Here is an 18,806-nt window from a genome sequence, read left to right on the forward strand (position 1 = left end):
ATGAGTCATCAGTAAATTTATTTGCCCCTGCTCCACTAACTAAATTCTACATATTGATAACAATGAAAATACTGAAATATAATGAAAATGAGCTGAAGAAGGGCAAAGGCATGGGAAGGAGACTGAACTAGAAAACAGAGCTAAACAAGCACAAGGGAAGGGGAGATGAAGATGCTCAGAACTAAGGGAGCTCAGGTTAAGATAAAAAAAGAAATAGTATTAACTCATGCAAAAAGAGTAGTAAGTAGTTAGTCAGAGGGATATATCCATGGGCGGTTGTTGGGATTAATGTATACAAGAGAACTTACTCTGAGTCAGGGGAGACTTCAGATATGCTGTGGGAGGTGGTAGACTGGGGCGGGGAGGGGGAGGGTCCGTGAACAGAGCCATTAGGACCAGGGTTAGAGGCAGCAGGGGGAGGAGTGAGGACAGAGGAATTGAAGGACGCCAGGATAGAGGACAGAATGTCCAGGTGTTCACTGGACGGTTGTCGACCCAAGGTGTTTGGATTTGAACCTGCAATCTGGGGGACAGACTGACCAGGGTACCTACATGAAGGTGCGGAGTCCAGACGTCCTCTGATATGAGATGGAGGAGGTAGTTGCTCTTGCTGGGGCTCCTCTGAGATCGGAGGAGGGGGGGAGGCAGAGGGAGGCTGATCGGGGTGTGAAGGCTGTCGGGGTGGTAGAGTGCGGAGCCACTCCCGACATGGCTGTGCCTGAGCTCCCACTCCATTGGTCTCCAGCTGCTCCCTCGACCTACTTCTCATTAGCGCCCCTCCAAGGTGCTCACGAGATGAGGCCTGACGCCGAGTTAGAGTATTCAACTGCGACCTTGACCCACTGAGATATCCCTCCATTCCAACTCCAACAGCTCCCCCATTTCCACTCAAGTCCTCCCTTGAGGCGTGAAAGCTGCCAACGTGGTGGTTATTCAGTCTATCCCTGGATCCTGACAAGTTCTCCCTGGATGAGGAGATTCGCTGGTGATCCAGGCCCCCAAGTCCTGCTCCTTGCCCAAGCCCCAACTCTCTTCTCCTGGGTAAGAGGTCCAGGTTGTCCCTGGAACCCCGGGAGTCTAGACGGTCCCTCGACCCCCCAACTGTCTGCCTCCCGAGTGGATCCCTGGACAGCTGCCTCCTGGCAAGTGAGTCTAGATGCTCCCTGGAGGAGTAGCGAGAAGCTGGCTGGGATAGAGAGCCAGAACCTCCACTAGCACCAGCTGTGGCAGAATACATCCGACCATATGAAGCTGCTGGAACACCTCGGTGGCCAAGGGTGGATGTTCGGTACCAGTTGAGCTCACTGGGAACCCGTCCCATTGTGGAAAGACCCTGAAGTGCTGGGGGACATCCAAGACGATTCTTCAGGATACCTGGAACACGAGAGTGAGAATCTGAGAAGGAGAGGAAGTAATAAGCAGAAGAGATGGAGAAAAAAGGAAGACATTTATAGATGAGATAAAACTTCATTAGGCAGGGAGACAGGAGGAGGAAGAAGAGGGTGTAACAGGATGAAGAGATGCGACAAGAGGAGGACATTTGACATTTTAAATATTTCTTTGGCCATTGTTAATATGTTATGAATCATAATACTGTGTTAGTTCTGGCTGTGGAATGTGGAGAAACAGACCCCTGAGGCTTACTTCAAAATGAGTCATTCAACAAAGTCACACTTTTTGCTTTCAACCATGGCTAAGTACATTTATGCACATGTGCACTTTTGACTTGTGTGTCAATTCTTTGCCCATAAAATGTCATTCGCGCTTGCAGGCAACATGACAATTTTCTATTTTTACATTTCTATGTCTTCCTCTCTGTTTTTGAGGTGATTTTTGGATTAACTTTGAGCAATCTTGTTGTGATATCTGTGGTTTTTGGTTCAGATTTAAATCATAAAATAAAGCCCCACATAGCGCTGTCATTCTTTTGACAATGTGACTACCTGCCTCTAACTCTGGTCTGCAGTGTGGCAGAGCAAAACTGGGTGTTATGCATACAACTAGTGTTCCCTGAGGGAAGGAAGAGAAGTGCAACATGTCCAGGTGGAAAATCAGTGATGGTGACAACCTTGCCGTCTTCCTGAATTTACTGCAAGGGTGACATCATGGTAATCACATCTAAAAAGTAAATATAAATAAATGGGTTTGTGGAAGTGCAGAGACCAGTGCCAAATATCTCCTCCAATGAAACAATCCTAAATAGTGCCCAGTCTGCATCCTTGCTAGCATTAGCTCGAGAAATTACTTTCACAATCCAGTGGAAAAGATGCTGCTTAGAGAGCTCTTTTCCACTACTGAAGTAGAAAAACAAATCTGTTCTGAGCCATTCCTTTTGTTCAGTTAATATGTGGACATATAGCTTGCTCAGGACAGAGAGCATTCATTAGTCTCTGTTCAGCAGATGCAAAGGGGAAAGGGAAGAACACTGACAGTTTGAAGGATAATGCATAATGCAATTTTTTGAGCCATCCAGTGAACTGGTTACAAGAGTGTTAAACTGAAAGTGCTTGAGTGTCCCTATTGTCTTTTGTCAGCCGAGCACAGAGCTAGAAGTGTTGTTTCAAATGGGCTTAGGTAATAAACAGACCACCAGTGTTTTATCCACAGGATGAATGTTAGCAAACCATCAAAAAAAAAAAAAAAAAAAAAAAAAAACTAGTAAAGAAAAAAAACAAACAAAAAAAAAAACTAGTAAACAAAACAGGCTGAATTGTTTGAAAAATTAAACAAGTCCGCATCAGCTGTGCTAAAAAGTGTTAGAAAAGCCAGTTAATGAGCTATACAACGCTTAACTATGCTCAACCTGTCTTCGTTAGCTAAGCAAAACAGCAGGATGTGATGGAAGCAGTAACAAACCTTTTAATGATGCCCTGGGTAGGTAGCTATCTCACCTCTAATTGGACAGTTAAGTAGTCTACAAGGGTCCTTTAAATCAGGTTATACAAGGTAAAGTGCAATAAGATTGAGAAACTGAGACTATGTAGTCATTTCTATAACCTTGAGAGAAACAGGAACCTCCCTGGCATGTTAAAAAATGGTCTTCAGGTTGGTTTTGCGAAGGCATAATCCCCATACTCGCAATGGCCAAAAGAAAGCCTCCTGTTTTTAAAGCATTGTAGAAATCAAAGTTTAGACTCAGGGAAATTGATTGTTACATTGTGACATTCACACACCGCAGCTATTTAAAAAAAGGGACACCACTGGACCATTTAATAACCGGAAATACTCAATCTGTAATGTTCGGCTTTTGAGCTCTTTAATATTATGTTTTTGCAGGACCAAAAACTGCTTACACAAAGTTTGTATTCATGCGATGAGACAGTTTCACTGAAAATTGGTCACCTGGTGCAAAGCAGATGAGGAAGAGAAATGTGCGTTTATGACTTTCTTACCCTTGCGATGTCTGTGTGGCTGCGTGAGGCCATTCTCATCCCCGCTGGTGAGTGCTGCATCTAGCTGGTTATTATTAGCAGCATCTTTGCTGTAATCAGCTCCTAAGGGGCGCTCCGATCCCCACTTCTGCAAGGTGTGTGTGTCACAGTCCTCCAAAGCTGGCCAGTAGGACAGAAGGTCATTGCCATCTAGATCTGCTGGGCACAAAGAAAGAAAAGACATCAAGGTGCTTACCAATCTATTAGGGACAAAGGAGAATTTGTGAGATGAAATCTTTTAAACTTTCCTAATTTTCGAATTCTCAGCTCATTTCACTAGATAGTAACTATGGTAGAAAAATGGGAAAAATCATACTTATTTCTGTTACCACTAAAATAATGAACTATCAAAACTAGTAAACATCAGCTATGAAAAGCTTTGTGTTCGTGGCCGAGGGTGGATGTTCGGTACCAGTTGAGCTCTCGTGTTTTAAACATTTACACCAAAAAGCAATTCAAAGAGAAAAATGGACGATAACAATTAACAGTGCTCAAATGTATATTTGTTGTGTGGCCATTCCAAAGGTTTGTTAAGATAATTTAATAATTATCAGTTGTAAAAGTCAGTAAATAAAGATTCCTGCATTTATCAATATCTAAGAAATACATATTTTATCCAAATACAATTTTTGAAAATGTGATAATGTATCACGGGTATTATAAGTATTGGGGTCTTGTCAGCATTCCTGCGTTGTCATCACTGGTGTATAAAAATACAATTAATCACATAGTAATTTCAATTATTTATTTATGTTCCTGAACACTCATCCAAAAATGCACATTCCCACCACTGTCAACTAATATAAAATATAAAGTGTGTTTTTAGGTAAAGGTTTCATAAATATTCCAGGCATTATTCCAGGGGTTAATGCTTTGTCACAGCTGACGGGATCTCTTCAGGCTGTGACCTTTCAGTTAAAAACTCAACTCTATCAGCACTACTCTTCGGTTTGACTGCACTGATTTATTGATTGAGCTGTACGGACCATCAGAATTCAGCTCTCCTTAATTGAACTGACAGCTGTGTCATGGTTTTATCTTGAATAGAATTCAATAATTGATTATTTATATGGACTTATAGATTTTCACATATAAGACCTTTTCCCACAGTGAAACCTTTCACAAAAAATGTTGAGGCGTGACATTTAAATCACCTTTTTTTAAGTGTATAAACTGACATATTATGCATGATACCCATTAATGGGTACCAGAGGAAGAAAGCTATTGATGAATGACTATTGGTACAAGAGGAAGCATTGACATGAAATGCAAATAGTGTATTTACCTTTAGCTAAGAAAAACTGATTATACAGGAAACAGTAGAGACAGGAATCAATGGCAGAGATTGAAACTATTCTGCAGGAGTTGTTCAAGTTTTAGCAAATGCTTTGGCTTTTTTGTTTTCTTTCTTTTTTTTTTGCTTGTGTCTGCATTGACATTAGAACTATTGTAACATCTGTTAATTCACCCTGACTGCAGCTTTATTCCTCTAATATAAAGCGATACTCAAACAATGTTTTAAGAGGTATTCTTTATAGTCACTGAAAAGAATTTGTTAAAAATATTTATAAAACATTCTAATGAAATGAAATATCTTTTAAGATGATAAATGTAATTCTCAGTGTGAATAAAAATATGGGGATAACACTCGATCAACTACCTTTGGTGCCATTGGCGGTGGGTTCTGTGAGGAGTCGCTCGCCGTGGTTGGAGCGTTTGAATCTGCGCTGGATGCGCCCACGGAGACGCACGTTGTCCTCACTCTCAGAAGAAGGGATGGAGAGACTGCGCTCTTCTTCCATGGAGAGGTCAGAGTCCGAGTCTGAATCCTCACCTGGATGTGCCAAGGGTGCAGGAGACAGAAGAGGGAAGAGAGGTGATGAAGAGGAAGGAAAAAAAGGACAAGTGCTTTATCTTTCACAATGAAATTCACAATGACAGATTGATTAAGTGAAGGGAAAAGTAAGAAAGAGAGGTGTGGAAACAGAATGTTTTAACTGTGTGTAAAATGTGTACTATGTAAAACCATATCTGCTCATCCCTGTGTGTCTGTGCACAGTCACCTCCGTCTCTGTGGAACATGGCCACATCCAGGTCTGTCGCTCCAGTCTGGACAATGTTCTGTTCCAGAGTCTGACGAGCTAAAAGATTTTCTCTAATGGAGAGAGAGATGAAAAGTGAGAACAAATACACACACACACACACACACACACACACACACACACACATATATATATATATATATATATATATATATATATGCACATGTGCACTCAATAAGACTGACAATCACTGAACCCTGAAGAATCCTGAAGGAACAGCCACTTTCAGAGTACATTAGTGTTGCTCCACATATAGTACAGCACATTGTTCCATCCAATCTTCCTCATCTTTACCCTACTAACCCACTAAGCAGACAACAGGGATTTTATTAGTGAGGGAATTTCCTCCCTGAAGCAACGTAATCTTGAATCAGAGAATCAAATAAACCCGATGCATTCCCATCTGAATGGTGAGTTCATTCAGAGTCAAAATCAATTTATCAATATATTTTGACTGAAAAACCATTTGATCTTGATCATGAAAATAGTCTTATCCTCTTCTGGCAACAACAGTTTATGAATTTTCCATTCAAATTGTTGTTTATATTAAGCTGTGATGTGTGTGCCTGTTAGTGTGAGTATGTCCAGATACCTTGCAGAGCTGACAGAGGAAATGGTGGAGGTTCCCAGGGTGATGCGGTGTAGTCCACTCTGCTCCAGCAGAGATGCGTTGTGATAGGGGTTCTGAGCCTGAGTGCAAACACAGAAAAACACACCAGAGCTTTGAAAGGTAAGCTGATTAATTAAGTTTAGTAAGAAAAATCAGAAGTTTGATAATGTTCTCAGATTTCTATCTTCAAATAAGGATAAGAATGACTATTTAATATTTGCTGTAAAGTTTATGACAACAATCACACAATCATTCGAACATACCATCTCCATGGTGTTTTCCTGTAAAGTCTTTTAAGCTATTTGAGTTACTGAATGCAAACTGGGAAAGAAATGCAAACAAGGAGGCCAAGCAAGTGGAGCAGATACAAATTAGGCAGGACTTTTGCTCTAGAGTTTATTGGTCACTTTAGTCATAAATAACACAGAACAATCAAGTCAGTCAAACAGAAGCCCACAAAAGCCCATATCCTTTGATGTTGCCCATTGAAGGAAAAAACAGCAAAGTGTGTGTCTAATAATGGATTCAAGCTTTTTATCTCAGATGACTCAGTGAGTTAGGGTTCAAAACAAACTCACATAAACACATTCCATGCATATAAACAGAAATGGCTAACACAAATGGCCCCACACTAAATATAGGGTCAGTGCATAGAGGAGGAGATTTCAGTTGCGTATGAAACATAAAGCACACAACTTTCATTCACTTGTAGACACAGAGTACAGATAATAAATGTTTTTCAAGAGACAGTGGTTGAAGAAAACAGTGACTGATGTGCAGTGAGCTGAAGTAATAAACACACACAAAACAAAAGTGAAATAAAGGGAAGATGGAGGAAGGGATTTCATCAACGCACACGCACACAGAGCCGGTAAATAGTGCACTGGACAGTGCTTTTGTCAAAGTGGCTGAAGAGCAGGCAGCCTTCCACTGGCTGGGATATTGTGTTATATGGGTCAGCAACAAACCCTGAGGGTAGAAGGAGAGCAGTGAGGGAGGGCAGGAGAGATTGATGGATGGATTGAGGGAAGGAGAAATGGAGGACAAGAGGGTTTTTGTGCTGCCTAGTAATGGACACAGAGTTGATGTGCATCTATGGGAGAATACGGGGAATAAAACAGTAATAGGCTTTGAGATCCCGCAGAGAGATGATTTATGACTTCACATCAGGATGTTAGCTTCACTCAACATGTCATTATTGCGCAATAATGGCCTTCCTGTTGTGGTATTAAAGTTTATTTAACTTTTGATAAAGATTCTGATAAAGTTTTTTTGCTTTCTATTGCTAATTTGCCAAGTAAATTAATATACAACAAGGCAAAAGCCAAGTAAGTGTGGGACTTACTGTATTCTGGGGTGGTCTTGGTGGGTCTTCCCCAGGGCTCTTCTTACCCAAACAGGCAACACTCCAGGCTTCTTGAACTTCCGAGTTGAATACGGTGAAGACAAGCATCACAGACAGACCCTAAAAAAGATGAACAGTGGAAAAAATGTAGAAAATAACAGAATAAGCAACCATGCAACACCACAGTCTAATTTAATCCTTTGTCAAGATCCAGCTGAAGATACAGAATAAACTGTATTTTTGTTCATACCTGGACTAGGCAGAGGACATCGAATATGTAGTAGAAAGCCAGGATACTGTTGTTCACAGCCATCAGACCACACAGCCAGGTGGAGGTGGCCACCAGTAAAAGCAAGATGGCATTTCGGATAGTGGCACTGGAGAGAGGGAGAAACAGAGAGGGTTGAAAAGAGGGGATTTTTGATATGATCCATCTGGAACCCTTAAAGAACTTTACAAGCAAATATGTGTAAACATACTATGTCCCCACACAAGAATCCTAGACGTCTTAAAGGCCTAAGCAATTCAATTCTGTTACTTTTAGCAACCTAAACATTCAAATTCGGTCCCACTGGCTCAAGAAGCCAGAGAGATGTGGAGCAGCAGCAGTGTTTAAGGCAGAGAAGGGGGAAGTAAAAGGCAGACTGCAGGTAATAAACAAAAAAACAAACCTTATTTAATTGTTTTTCTTAAATTAGCCAAACTCTTCAGTAAAAATAAGCACTGACACTGTTAAGTGCCACCTCAAAGCCCAAGAGGATGATAACACAACAATATTGTGTTAAAATCTTTGCCCTGCTGAATAAGTCACAAGCATGTGACTCAGCCCTGATCAGCCAGACACACACATTTGCACTGAGAGAAGAGCACAGAGCGGCGACAGTGATCTGAAAGTGGTTTTGTAGAGTTCTCTCCACATTGTCATCCAAATGTAACAGTTAACATACTTCTCAAATAGAGTAAGATGAGAAGGAACTAAAAAAATTTAACTAGAGTTTCCCCACTAGAGTGGGAAGTGTCTCTGTAAAGAAATACATCACCACACACATACCGAGTAGCAAGTCAAAAGATCCTTCTTTTAACTGGCAGACATTCACATTCATGAAACAGGTAAGTGACCCAGGTTGCTATAGCCTTTGAAAATAGATCTTAATTTACTTCATTAAATTATTGACAACACTTTCACACCTTGATAATTGTACATTACTTGTTATCACTTGTTTGTTTTGTCTCTCTCTTGAGTTCTTCCTTTTTCCATGTCTCCTCTATCTGTACCACACTGGTCAAAACATCTCACCAGTACCATTTGTGTCAGCTTTATTATTTGTCTTTGTTGACATTTCTTTTTATTTTCTTGCTGGGTAGTTACATTTCTTGTGTGTCTGAGTTGATTTTACTTCGTATTCTGCCCCAGTCACTGTTTCTTCTTGTTTCCAGTTATCAAGGTGTAATTAGCCTTGTGTTTCTCCTTGTGTCCTTTGACAGCTTGCTTGTTCACTTACCTGCATCTCTTCTTGCATATTTTTTCATGTTTTTGTGTTGCTGCCCTTCTGGATTCATGTTAGATCATCTTTATGTTAGGCATTTACTGAATTTCACCTACCTGAAACCTTGTAGTGTTATTTTTTATACATCTTTAATTACCCTTTGTTTGCCCTACCTGTCTGCATTGCTTTTAATTACATATAAAAAAAAGATTTAACTTTTTCCTCTATGCAATTCCTTCTTAAGTCTGTAAGATCTTACAAACTTAGGAAAATAATCTCACTGTTTTACACTTAAAGTTGAGAGCTGGGTACTCACATAACAGGGAGTTTCTTGGTCTCCTTCTGAGATGGATTACAGGACATCTTGGCTACGACCATGAAAATCCCTCCATTTATCTAGATTGTGGATAGAGATCAATACAAATGGTTAGACATTTTGAATGCATTTCAAGAAATCCAATTCTGCTGTTGGAGATGTCTGGGATCAGGATAAACATATATTACAAATCAATGGGGATATAATGGTTGTTCAGGAGTAAAAAGAAGAAAAAACTATTACAGAATAAGCCAGGCCTATCCTTTAGGAAAAATTATTGCCTTTGGTCAGGCAGGTTATGCAGCTTGGAAAGCTTAGAAATTGTAAAGTGTTGAAGTGATTTGCAAAGTGAGAGATGTTGCCATGATGAGGGGGAGCAATTAAAATGATGGGCTTCTCAAGTTCAAGAGGGCTGTCTTTTTAAAATTCATTTGGAGTGCTGCCACTTGTGAATGATGTTGGGATTCTGCTAATCTTAGAAGCCCAGCCATGTAAAAGATTCAAAGCCAGAGAGGCGTGAGCCAAGTTTACACATATTTTAATGTTAAAATGAGTTTTCCTTTGGGGGAAATACCAAGCCTAGAAAGCAGAATTAACTCTTCTATAAAACTAATATATCATCTCTAAAGCGGGAGCCAAAAAAAGTAGTCGGTGCTTCTCTGTAAAAGAATTTACTACGTTTCTAAAACTCTCAATAGCCAAGACGTTTCTCCATCGCATCACTGCTTGCACTGTATGTTGATATTGTTTGTGTGGATACAGTATCAATTAAATTATATCAGACAGGCAGGGAGATAATTACCAGTATAACAATGGCGACAGGACCAGCGAAGCTCCAGATGAGTTTGTCATAGATGGAGATCCAACAAAAGTCTGGGTTCCCGTAACCCTCTGGGTCTAAACCTACTGCCAGGCCTGCAGCAAAGACACAGAGTCAGATAAGACATCAAGATCAACTGTGCGATGTCCTCTGATGTCACTCGTAAAGACAGAAAAGTAACAGAGCCATAACAGGACACATCCAAGTTATTGTTACACATTTATGTTTTTAATAATTTTCAGTTTAACCTAAAAAATCACCTTCAAGAAAACTGTAAAAAAATATGGCAGCTTTAACCATTAAATATACTTGTGAGAAACTAATTCTTTTTTTACTTTGCCGCTGAGTGACAGCATCATGTCTATGAACACTGACACAACTGTTTTGTCATGTACCCATGCTGGTGCTAGACATGGTTGCCGGGAGCTACTTGTGATTGCTGATCTTTTTATTCAGTATGTGCCCTTGTTTAGACAATACCTTCAAGGTTTTGACATTTGTATAAAGAATTGTATAAATTGGTTTGCAAAAGTAAGCAAGACGAGAAAAGCTTAAATGAAGACAGACAGATAAATACACCTCAGTCCCTGAGGTAATAGGCATGTAATAATATGTGTGTGAGACAGTAACAGATCTGTTCTTGAGGTGAGCGGAGATGGCAGCATGTGCGTGTGTGAAAGGAAGGAGACGAAGAAGAAAGAAGCAAAATATTACATGCCCACACTGTGTGTCATAGCAGTAATTACTTGCATGTGTATCTCTGCTTTACTATCTGCTTATTAAAATGCCACTGAAACCTTTTTAATACAAGTGTCAATAGGAAACCTTATCAGCACGGCCAGACTTGCTTTGAACAGACACAGAGAGTATGACTGTGCTTATACAGAATGTGACAGTGTTTAGTCAAGAAATTCTAGCTGTGGTAAGGATGGGCTGCATTTACGCTGATGTACAGACATGTTTTCATGTCCATGTTACCTGTGATAATGGCAGGCACACCCCAGCCGATTGCATAGTAGAACCTCATGGCTCCATAGTTGATATTACGCTGCTCAGTTTGCATTCGGTAGATATGAAGGCCTTCCACAAACATCCAGGCAAATGTGGACATAAAGAAATAATGGAGCAGGATGGCGACGACCGTACACAGGAACTGCAAATAGACAGCGAGGGAGATTTAAATAGGTAAGAATATACAGGGAGGAAATAGTAAAAAGACACAAGACAAGAAGGAGGAATGGAAGAAGAGGAGGAAGACACTAAAAGAAAGGGTTAAACAAGAAGCAAGAAAAAGATGTGAGAAAAAGGAGGTGAGAGATGAAAGGTGGAATCTGACATAATGACAGCGTAACAATTGCAATGGGGATTTCCTGGCAAGCAACCAACAAGTTTTATGACAGCAGAGCAGGTGTCAGCTATTAGGTAACAACCGTTTGTGATTTAATTATGAAGCAAGTTTATGGCAGTGTATTACAGTAAAACTCTGGGGAAAGCAAAAAATAACTATGTATGAATTTACGAGTGTTGTGACAGTGCTGAATTTAAACAGTAACAACATGAAATGCCTTTTTAATGCGAGAATGGGTATGGCACTGAGCTGCATCTGTAACACAAGGACACAGTAAAAAAAACATACCTGGCAGGTGAAATGGTTGTCATGGATTGAAAGCAGTCATCTAACATTAAATATTTACATACATACAAAATCACACATCACTAGCTCTGTTAACCCACATGTAAACTTTAGTAGTTTTAGCCATTATTTTAAATATTATATTTAACATTTGTAAATTGAACAGTATCAGTAATGAAACCAGTGCTTATATGAAGACTGAAGACAAACTTCACAATGACTATTTTAGTGCTGCTGTTTGGTTTGGCAGTAATGGTGAACACCCACATGAATAATATAGAACAAACCCCTTCACACTTCCTGAGAAATTACCCTTGAGGTGAACTCAAGAATGTTTGCAGGGTTTTATTTGAAGTCTTGAGCCTTTCGTCTGTCTTTATTGTTTAACCAGATGGATCCACTGAAACACAAGGTGTATTGAATTACAGCACCAACAAATGTTATCTCCTGACTGTTGTGCTTGTTTTTCAAAAAGGACTAAATCTAAACCACAGGAAACAATCGGAGACTGCACATTGGAGTAAGTTACACCTACAGCACCTCTGGGAGCCTAATGGATAAGTCTTGCATGAAAATATAATTCTCTGTTTAACAAAATAGCTTTAAATGAACCAATATGAGTTTTTATTAACAAGGGTTGCCTCAGATGTGTCTGCTCCCAAGACAGATACCAAATATCCAAAACTTTCACTCAATGGGCCATGTTGACATGTCTTCAGCTTTAAGGTTGACCTTAAATAAAGCCTATTTATTCATCAGTTTTAACTCCTCTAGATTAGTTTGCATCAAATAGAAGTAATTTGATTGTACCATCATTATGCATCAAGTCAGTGCTTTACATTTATAAGTTAGGGAGAGCAAACTTGTAAATTTCATACTGAAAGGTCATAGAAACTCAGGACAAATTCCTGGCAACCGGAATGGACAAAACAAAAAAAAGCAGCAGCCTTGGCAGTGATGCAGCCAGACGATGAATTTCACACTCCCACACACAAACACAAGCACACTAACACTCCAAGTCACACACATAAAGTAAAATATGCACAAGCGCATAAAAACGAACACACAGGAGCGCTGCGAGCACTAACATGCTCTTCCAAGCATGATGCCCATGAATTAGAGAACATATTGTTCAGCTAGAAGTAACCAGTCGCACTGTAAGTGCCATACAGTCGACTATGTGGGGGATACAGCTTAATTAATTGGATTTCATGCTGAGTGAGCCCATATTTGCAGCACTCACTGCAAGATTCACTGTTCTTTAAACACATTCAAATACACTCACACATGTGGCATGTAACAAAACAGAGATGTGGTGGTCAGGAGACATCTAGGAAATGAGAAAGACAAAAGAGCAAGGACGTTGATGAGCACACCTCCAGATCTACAAAACACAACTTAACCCAATGTTATTCCCTGAAGTATAACATTGTTCAGAAGTCTTGAAATGACACAAGATCAAAATGTTGAGATAAAGTACAAATATGTTTATGGTTTAAAATACTGTTTAGCAGAAAGGACAGTCATCAAGCTAAGGGAGAACAAACATGGCTGTATAAACACAAACCCTTTCCCCTGAATCTACCTGTTGCTCAGTTTGATTGACCCCGAGCAAATACACCAGCTCTGACAGAAACATGGCTGCCGCTGTGTTAGAATGGATGCTCCTGGTGTTGGACTTCAAACCACGAAGGCAGGAGAGGACCAGCACAGTGAGGAGGAGGGCCAGCATGGAGATGCACAGAGAAGAGTACGTGACCAGGGCCAATGTCTCCAGATCACCTTCCAACTGCTACTCATTAGGAGAAGGGAAAAATAAGATAAAGAGATGGTGTTATTGAATCAATTTTTCATAGGAATAGTTTGGAAATGAGACAGTAGGAAGCAAGTTGGAAACTTCTGGATAAAATGCAAAACAAGGCAGCAAGGAAAAAGACTAAAAGCTGACAGACTCCGCCCTCATCTGTTAGCCTTCACTGTGACAATATTCATCTAGAGCAGGAGTCTCCAACTCCTGTCCTCATGAGCTACTGTCCTGAGGGTTTTAGATGTCTCCTACTACAACACATGCCTGTTAATGGCCCAGTGATTTGAGTCAGGTTTGTTGCATCAGGGTAACATCCAAAACCTGCAGGAAAGTAGCTCACGAGGACTGGAGTTGAAGATCCCTGATCTAGAGAAAAAATATGTGGAAATGAGTTGAAAAGATGTGCTGTGCCAGGCAGTGTGGCATAACACAAAAACACTAATACCTACAAATGCTGTGTGGCCATGTCTTTATCATAAGCAAGTCTATAAGGTATATCACAGATAAAGTTATAGAGCAGAGAGATCAAACAATAAATAAAAAATCAGTGTAGGAGGGAGCGCTACCGCAGGTCCTTCATCCCCACTGCTGTCAGACTGTACAACTTGTCTGTATAGTCATAATACTGTGTAATATTTATTTATATTTTACTGTGCAATACCCCCCATTATCAATGTCATCATATTCTTTATATCCCACCATCACCATGTAAATATGTATATAGTCTGTTAAGTTGTTGTTATATTTTATTTTATTTTTATGTATGGATGTAGTGTGTGTGTGTGTATGTATATATATATATATATGTATATATATATATATATAATGTATGTGTGTATGTATGTATGTATGTATGTGTGTATGTATGTATATATATGTATGTATATGTATATATGTATATATATATATATATATATATATCTTTATATTATAACGGTACATATTTTTGCTTTTCTTAGACTTGTAAATAATTTCTATTGCACTTTCTTGCTGTGATGCATGTTCACCTTATTTTGCCTCTCTGTACTTTATTCTATAACAAGAGCTGCTGTAACAAGTGAATTTCTCCACTGTGAGATAATAAAGTCTAATCTAATCTAATCTAATCTAAATAAAAGAAAATGGAAATACTAGTGGAATTAGACAGAATAAGCCGAGTTGCAGATCAGTCAATCTATCGGGAGAAACAGGAGCATCAGCGGCATCACTGCTTGAATGCACTGAAAGCATTTGTTATCAGTAAACATAAAAGAAACTGCCAGAATTTTTTTTGTTTTTGTTTTCTGAAAACAAACTTGATTTCAAGTAAAAGCTCAGTTTAAACCTTGGAGAAGTGTAGTCATTAAACAAGGGATATTTTATATGAAAGACTGTTGTCTGAATATATGATACATCATCAGACTTACTGAAGGTCACAGGGGTTTTAGGCTAAGCAGTGGAAAAGCTCCTACAGCTGTAACAAGGCTTCCTTTAGCCGTGTGAGTATTCAGAATGGCTTTCTTCAGGATTTTATTTTCACACCAACAAGATGCAGCAATTACCAGATCAAATTACAAGAAATTTAAAATGGATCCCTAATGGAATTCATGTCTCATTATGATAGAAAATGACAGTAAATGGATAAGCAGAAAAAAAAATCTAATTTGTTTGGATACAAGCAGCTTTTCACTGACTGATGGCTAACCTCTCTCTGTGAGCTGTCCATCAGTACTCCAAAGGTTCCTAGTCTGTGACACTGACATCGAACATGAGAGGTGTTTCTGTACACCACCATGCAGTCCCTCACCATCCAGCAACCTCCCATGTCATGTCTGCAAGTAGAGAGAGAGAGAGTTTGTGAGCAAGGAATACATTTGATAAAAGGAAGTTCTGCAGACACAAAGACACAAGAAGAGACTAGTTACATCAAGTGCTTATGTTTGCATTGTCTGTGATTGTAATCAACACAAATATAACAGGTTTAGTAATTTTACAGTTTAAAATTTTGAGCAAATCCCTGGACATGCAGTGGTACTTCCATAAATAAAGGCAGAGTTTATGTTTCACTTTGCTAAATAGGAAGAGGTGTAAACAGCAGCACTGCTTTAGTCAGCTAATCTTTTCTGGAAAATATTTCACTCTTAGAGCAGAAAATTCATATCCCACATTCTTCTGGTTCTAAATGCTGGCTGAGCCATCAATTCATTCATCCATTCATCCATTTTCTATACCACTTATTCCAATTCAGGTTTGCGGTGAAGCTGGAGCCTATCCCAGGAATTAACAGGTGAGAGGCAGGGTACACCTTTGACAGGTCGTCAGTCCATCGCAGGGCCAACACAGAGAGACAAACAACCACTACTAGGGAGAATTTAGAGTGACCAATTAGCCTAACATGCATGTCTTTGGACTGTGAGAAAGCTGGAGTACCCAGAAAAACCCACACATACATGGGGAGAACATGCAAACTCCAAACGGCAAGGTCACTGTTTGAAAGCTACAGCTCCTCCAGAAAGCTATGCAATATATTTAAACTCAAATTCACTGACTAGCCATTTGACATCTTTGTTACAATTACTTTTAAAATGATCAAATAATATTTACATATTCACAACTCAGCAGATTGCAACCAGTGTATTTTTGAACATTTATCAAATATCCTTCTATTAAACTGATGAGCTCCACTTTGCATCTTAGTTTTACAAACAACATCAAGCCAGTTTGGATGTGCAGCACAGAGTGTGACAGATTGCGTCAACATGCACAAGTGTTGAAAGTGTGGATGTGGATTTGTACTCACGGACTGCTGTGATTCCACTGCACACACAGAGGCTTGCTGCGATTGGCTGTCTCTAGCAGCTTGAACTCCAGCAGGATGGGCTGGTCCAACTGACCACCCACAAAAGTCTGATTGTTGTAGACAGAGACACTGACCACAGGGGAGTTCATTACTGGGTGTCTGGGAAGCCTGGGAGACAGAAAGCACAGTTTTATTATATATCCACTTCATCAGACAGAAAGGAGAGTTTGACATCCTGTGAATGGAAAAGAGAAAAAAGGCAAAAGACACAGCAAGAAAGAAGAGTGAGATTTGCATGCTAGATTAGACATCAAAAATGGCTTTTTACTGATACAAACTTAGAACTGGACAGTTTGTTACTTGGTAATTAAGCCCAGAGGAGAGGTGAGAAACAGCAGAAGGGATGAAAAACAATGTGAGAGGAAGAGGGATGGAAGAACAGATGTCTAGTAAGGTGATAATGGATTTACTGCTAAAGCAGTTGCTGCACCACTTCTAACTAAATGTAATACAATCCCAATTATCAAATATTTCTTTTATCAAGTCAACAAATAAATTTGTTGCCATCACTAATTTTACTTTTTTGTAAAACTGAAAATAGAGTTTCTCTGCTCAATTACCAGACAAATAAGTAGTAATATGTCACTGATCTGGATTCTTAAGATGAACAAGTGTTTTTCTTTTTAAAGAAGACTAAACTAATAGCATTAACAATTGTTGATAAGATAAAATAGCTCAACTTAATAATAATAATAATAATAATAATAATAATAATAATAATAATAATAATAATAATAATAATAATAATAATAATAATAAGAAGAAGAAGAAGAAGAAGAAGAAGAAGAAGAAGAATTCAAAAAGCAGTCAGATCTGATTGTTTACTACCCCTTAAAGACATATTGGTAGTCTTGTTGGTATTGTTTTAAGAGTGACTGAATCTCACCTCACTCCTCTCCGATCTGCGTGGTACTTGGGAGGCAGGGCAGCACCCAGGCTGCGATAGATCAACATGATGACGATAGTGATGGGCGGTTCAGGCACTGAAACGCTGCGTCTGGCTGCAGTGTATTCTTTTGTTTGATTGGCTGAGGTACTGACAGGGGCCAAGGCAGCATTCTGATGAGTTGAGGCTAAGATTGAGAAGTCTGAGTGAGTATATTTTCTTTGATCTGTACTGCTGATATCTCTTCAATTCACTTTTAATATCTGTTCTTACGCTCTTTCTCTGTACGCTCCTTCTCCCTCCAGCTGTTCTGCTGCTGCCGTTGTGGCATCAGTGCAGCAGGAGGCAGTATCACATGGGTGTAGGGATCCCACAGAGCTTGACCACGGAACAGGGTGTTGTGGTAACGTGGGAAACGTCGGCGTACATGGGTGTGGTTCTCCACACGGTCCAGGTTCATGACTGATGAAACAGGAACAAAAGAAAACACATTTTTTTGTAACATCATAATATATTCCAGGGATTTAGTGACGAAAAGACCACAAACCAATTGCAAAGACCACCTAAAGGTTTCTCCAGAAGTGTGACACCTCATTTCCCCTTAGCAAAGAAACTCACTTAAGACTTTAATTAATAAATAGAAAAAAATAAAACACATAAATGAATACATATTTCTTTCTTTTTTTTACAGTAATAAAATCCTTCAGTTTCCATGGAGACTATTTATTACCTTTCACTCTTAGCTGTCATTTCCTTTTATTTTACTAATGCCTCACCTACAAGCAGCAAAAGGCCCACAGTTGTAGAAGTCTCAGAAAACAGGAAAATACCCTAAAAATTAGATTATAGCTTATACAAAAAAAAAAAAATAAAAAAATAAACTCTGCACTGCACTTCCTTTGATCCGCAGCTCACATGCTGAGTTTGAAGTAGATCAGATAAGCTATTGTTAACAAAAAGATGAAGAACACACAGACATGAGAGTCTGTCATTTATTTCCCTGAAGTCTCTGCTCTAGTTTTAAAAAAAAAAACAGTTCTCCACTAAAGAGTCAGAGTCTGTCAATAAATCAGTGACTGCATGTGAGCTATTTTTCTTTAATGATTTCTATTCTACATACAGGATCACCAAGTTGTCCTTTTTACATCAGCTTTCCCACCATCCGCCATGGTGAGAAAATTCAAAAGGTTAGCTCACTATCAGGTGTCCAGCTTCATAGCACAAATTGTAATAACAAACTTCTGCACATGGCTACTTAGGATAATAATCAAATGTCTGATTTATTTGTATTTTATTAATGCATTGCAGCAAAATCTGGAGCCCCAAGGGCATAAAATTTGTTAATGAAAACTCTACTATCACTTCTATATCACATAAAAAGACTGTCTTCAAGCTTTCAGACCTGTGCTACTTTAGCATTTTAAATAAAAAAATATACGTTTATTTAAGTTTAAAGAAGAAAAAGAAAACCTAGACCTGTGTCAATCAACTGAGTTGTTTTCTCTGTGGATTTTAATTCAACAGTTAAAA

At 39.2% G+C, this 18,806-nt stretch overlaps 1 protein-coding gene across 1 annotated transcript in view; it reads right to left on the reverse strand.

Moving 5' to 3' along the window:
* The window catches only part of celsr3 (cadherin, EGF LAG seven-pass G-type receptor 3), a 112,600-nt gene that overhangs the window by 3,373 nt on the left and 90,421 nt on the right, over positions 1–18,806 (reverse strand). The window contains exons 22-36 of the mRNA XM_042003003.1: positions 17,550–17,738; positions 17,277–17,463; positions 16,331–16,498; positions 15,236–15,362; positions 13,330–13,536; positions 11,090–11,264; positions 10,094–10,206; positions 9,292–9,371; positions 7,739–7,865; positions 7,489–7,608; positions 6,126–6,223; positions 5,495–5,586; positions 5,092–5,265; positions 3,393–3,587; positions 309–1,374 (exon numbers count right to left, since the gene is read on the reverse strand). Of these exons, the coding sequence (XP_041858937.1) occupies positions 309–1,374; positions 3,393–3,587; positions 5,092–5,265; positions 5,495–5,586; positions 6,126–6,223; positions 7,489–7,608; positions 7,739–7,865; positions 9,292–9,371; positions 10,094–10,206; positions 11,090–11,264; positions 13,330–13,536; positions 15,236–15,362; positions 16,331–16,498; positions 17,277–17,463; positions 17,550–17,738 (3,118 nt within the window). The remainder of the gene's footprint in view (positions 1–308; positions 1,375–3,392; positions 3,588–5,091; positions 5,266–5,494; positions 5,587–6,125; positions 6,224–7,488; positions 7,609–7,738; positions 7,866–9,291; positions 9,372–10,093; positions 10,207–11,089; positions 11,265–13,329; positions 13,537–15,235; positions 15,363–16,330; positions 16,499–17,276; positions 17,464–17,549; positions 17,739–18,806) is intronic.

Source organism: Melanotaenia boesemani, chromosome 13 (assembly GCF_017639745.1).
Source record: "Melanotaenia boesemani isolate fMelBoe1 chromosome 13, fMelBoe1.pri, whole genome shotgun sequence".
In the NCBI taxonomy this organism is placed as follows: Eukaryota; Metazoa; Chordata; class Actinopteri; order Atheriniformes; family Melanotaeniidae; genus Melanotaenia; species Melanotaenia boesemani.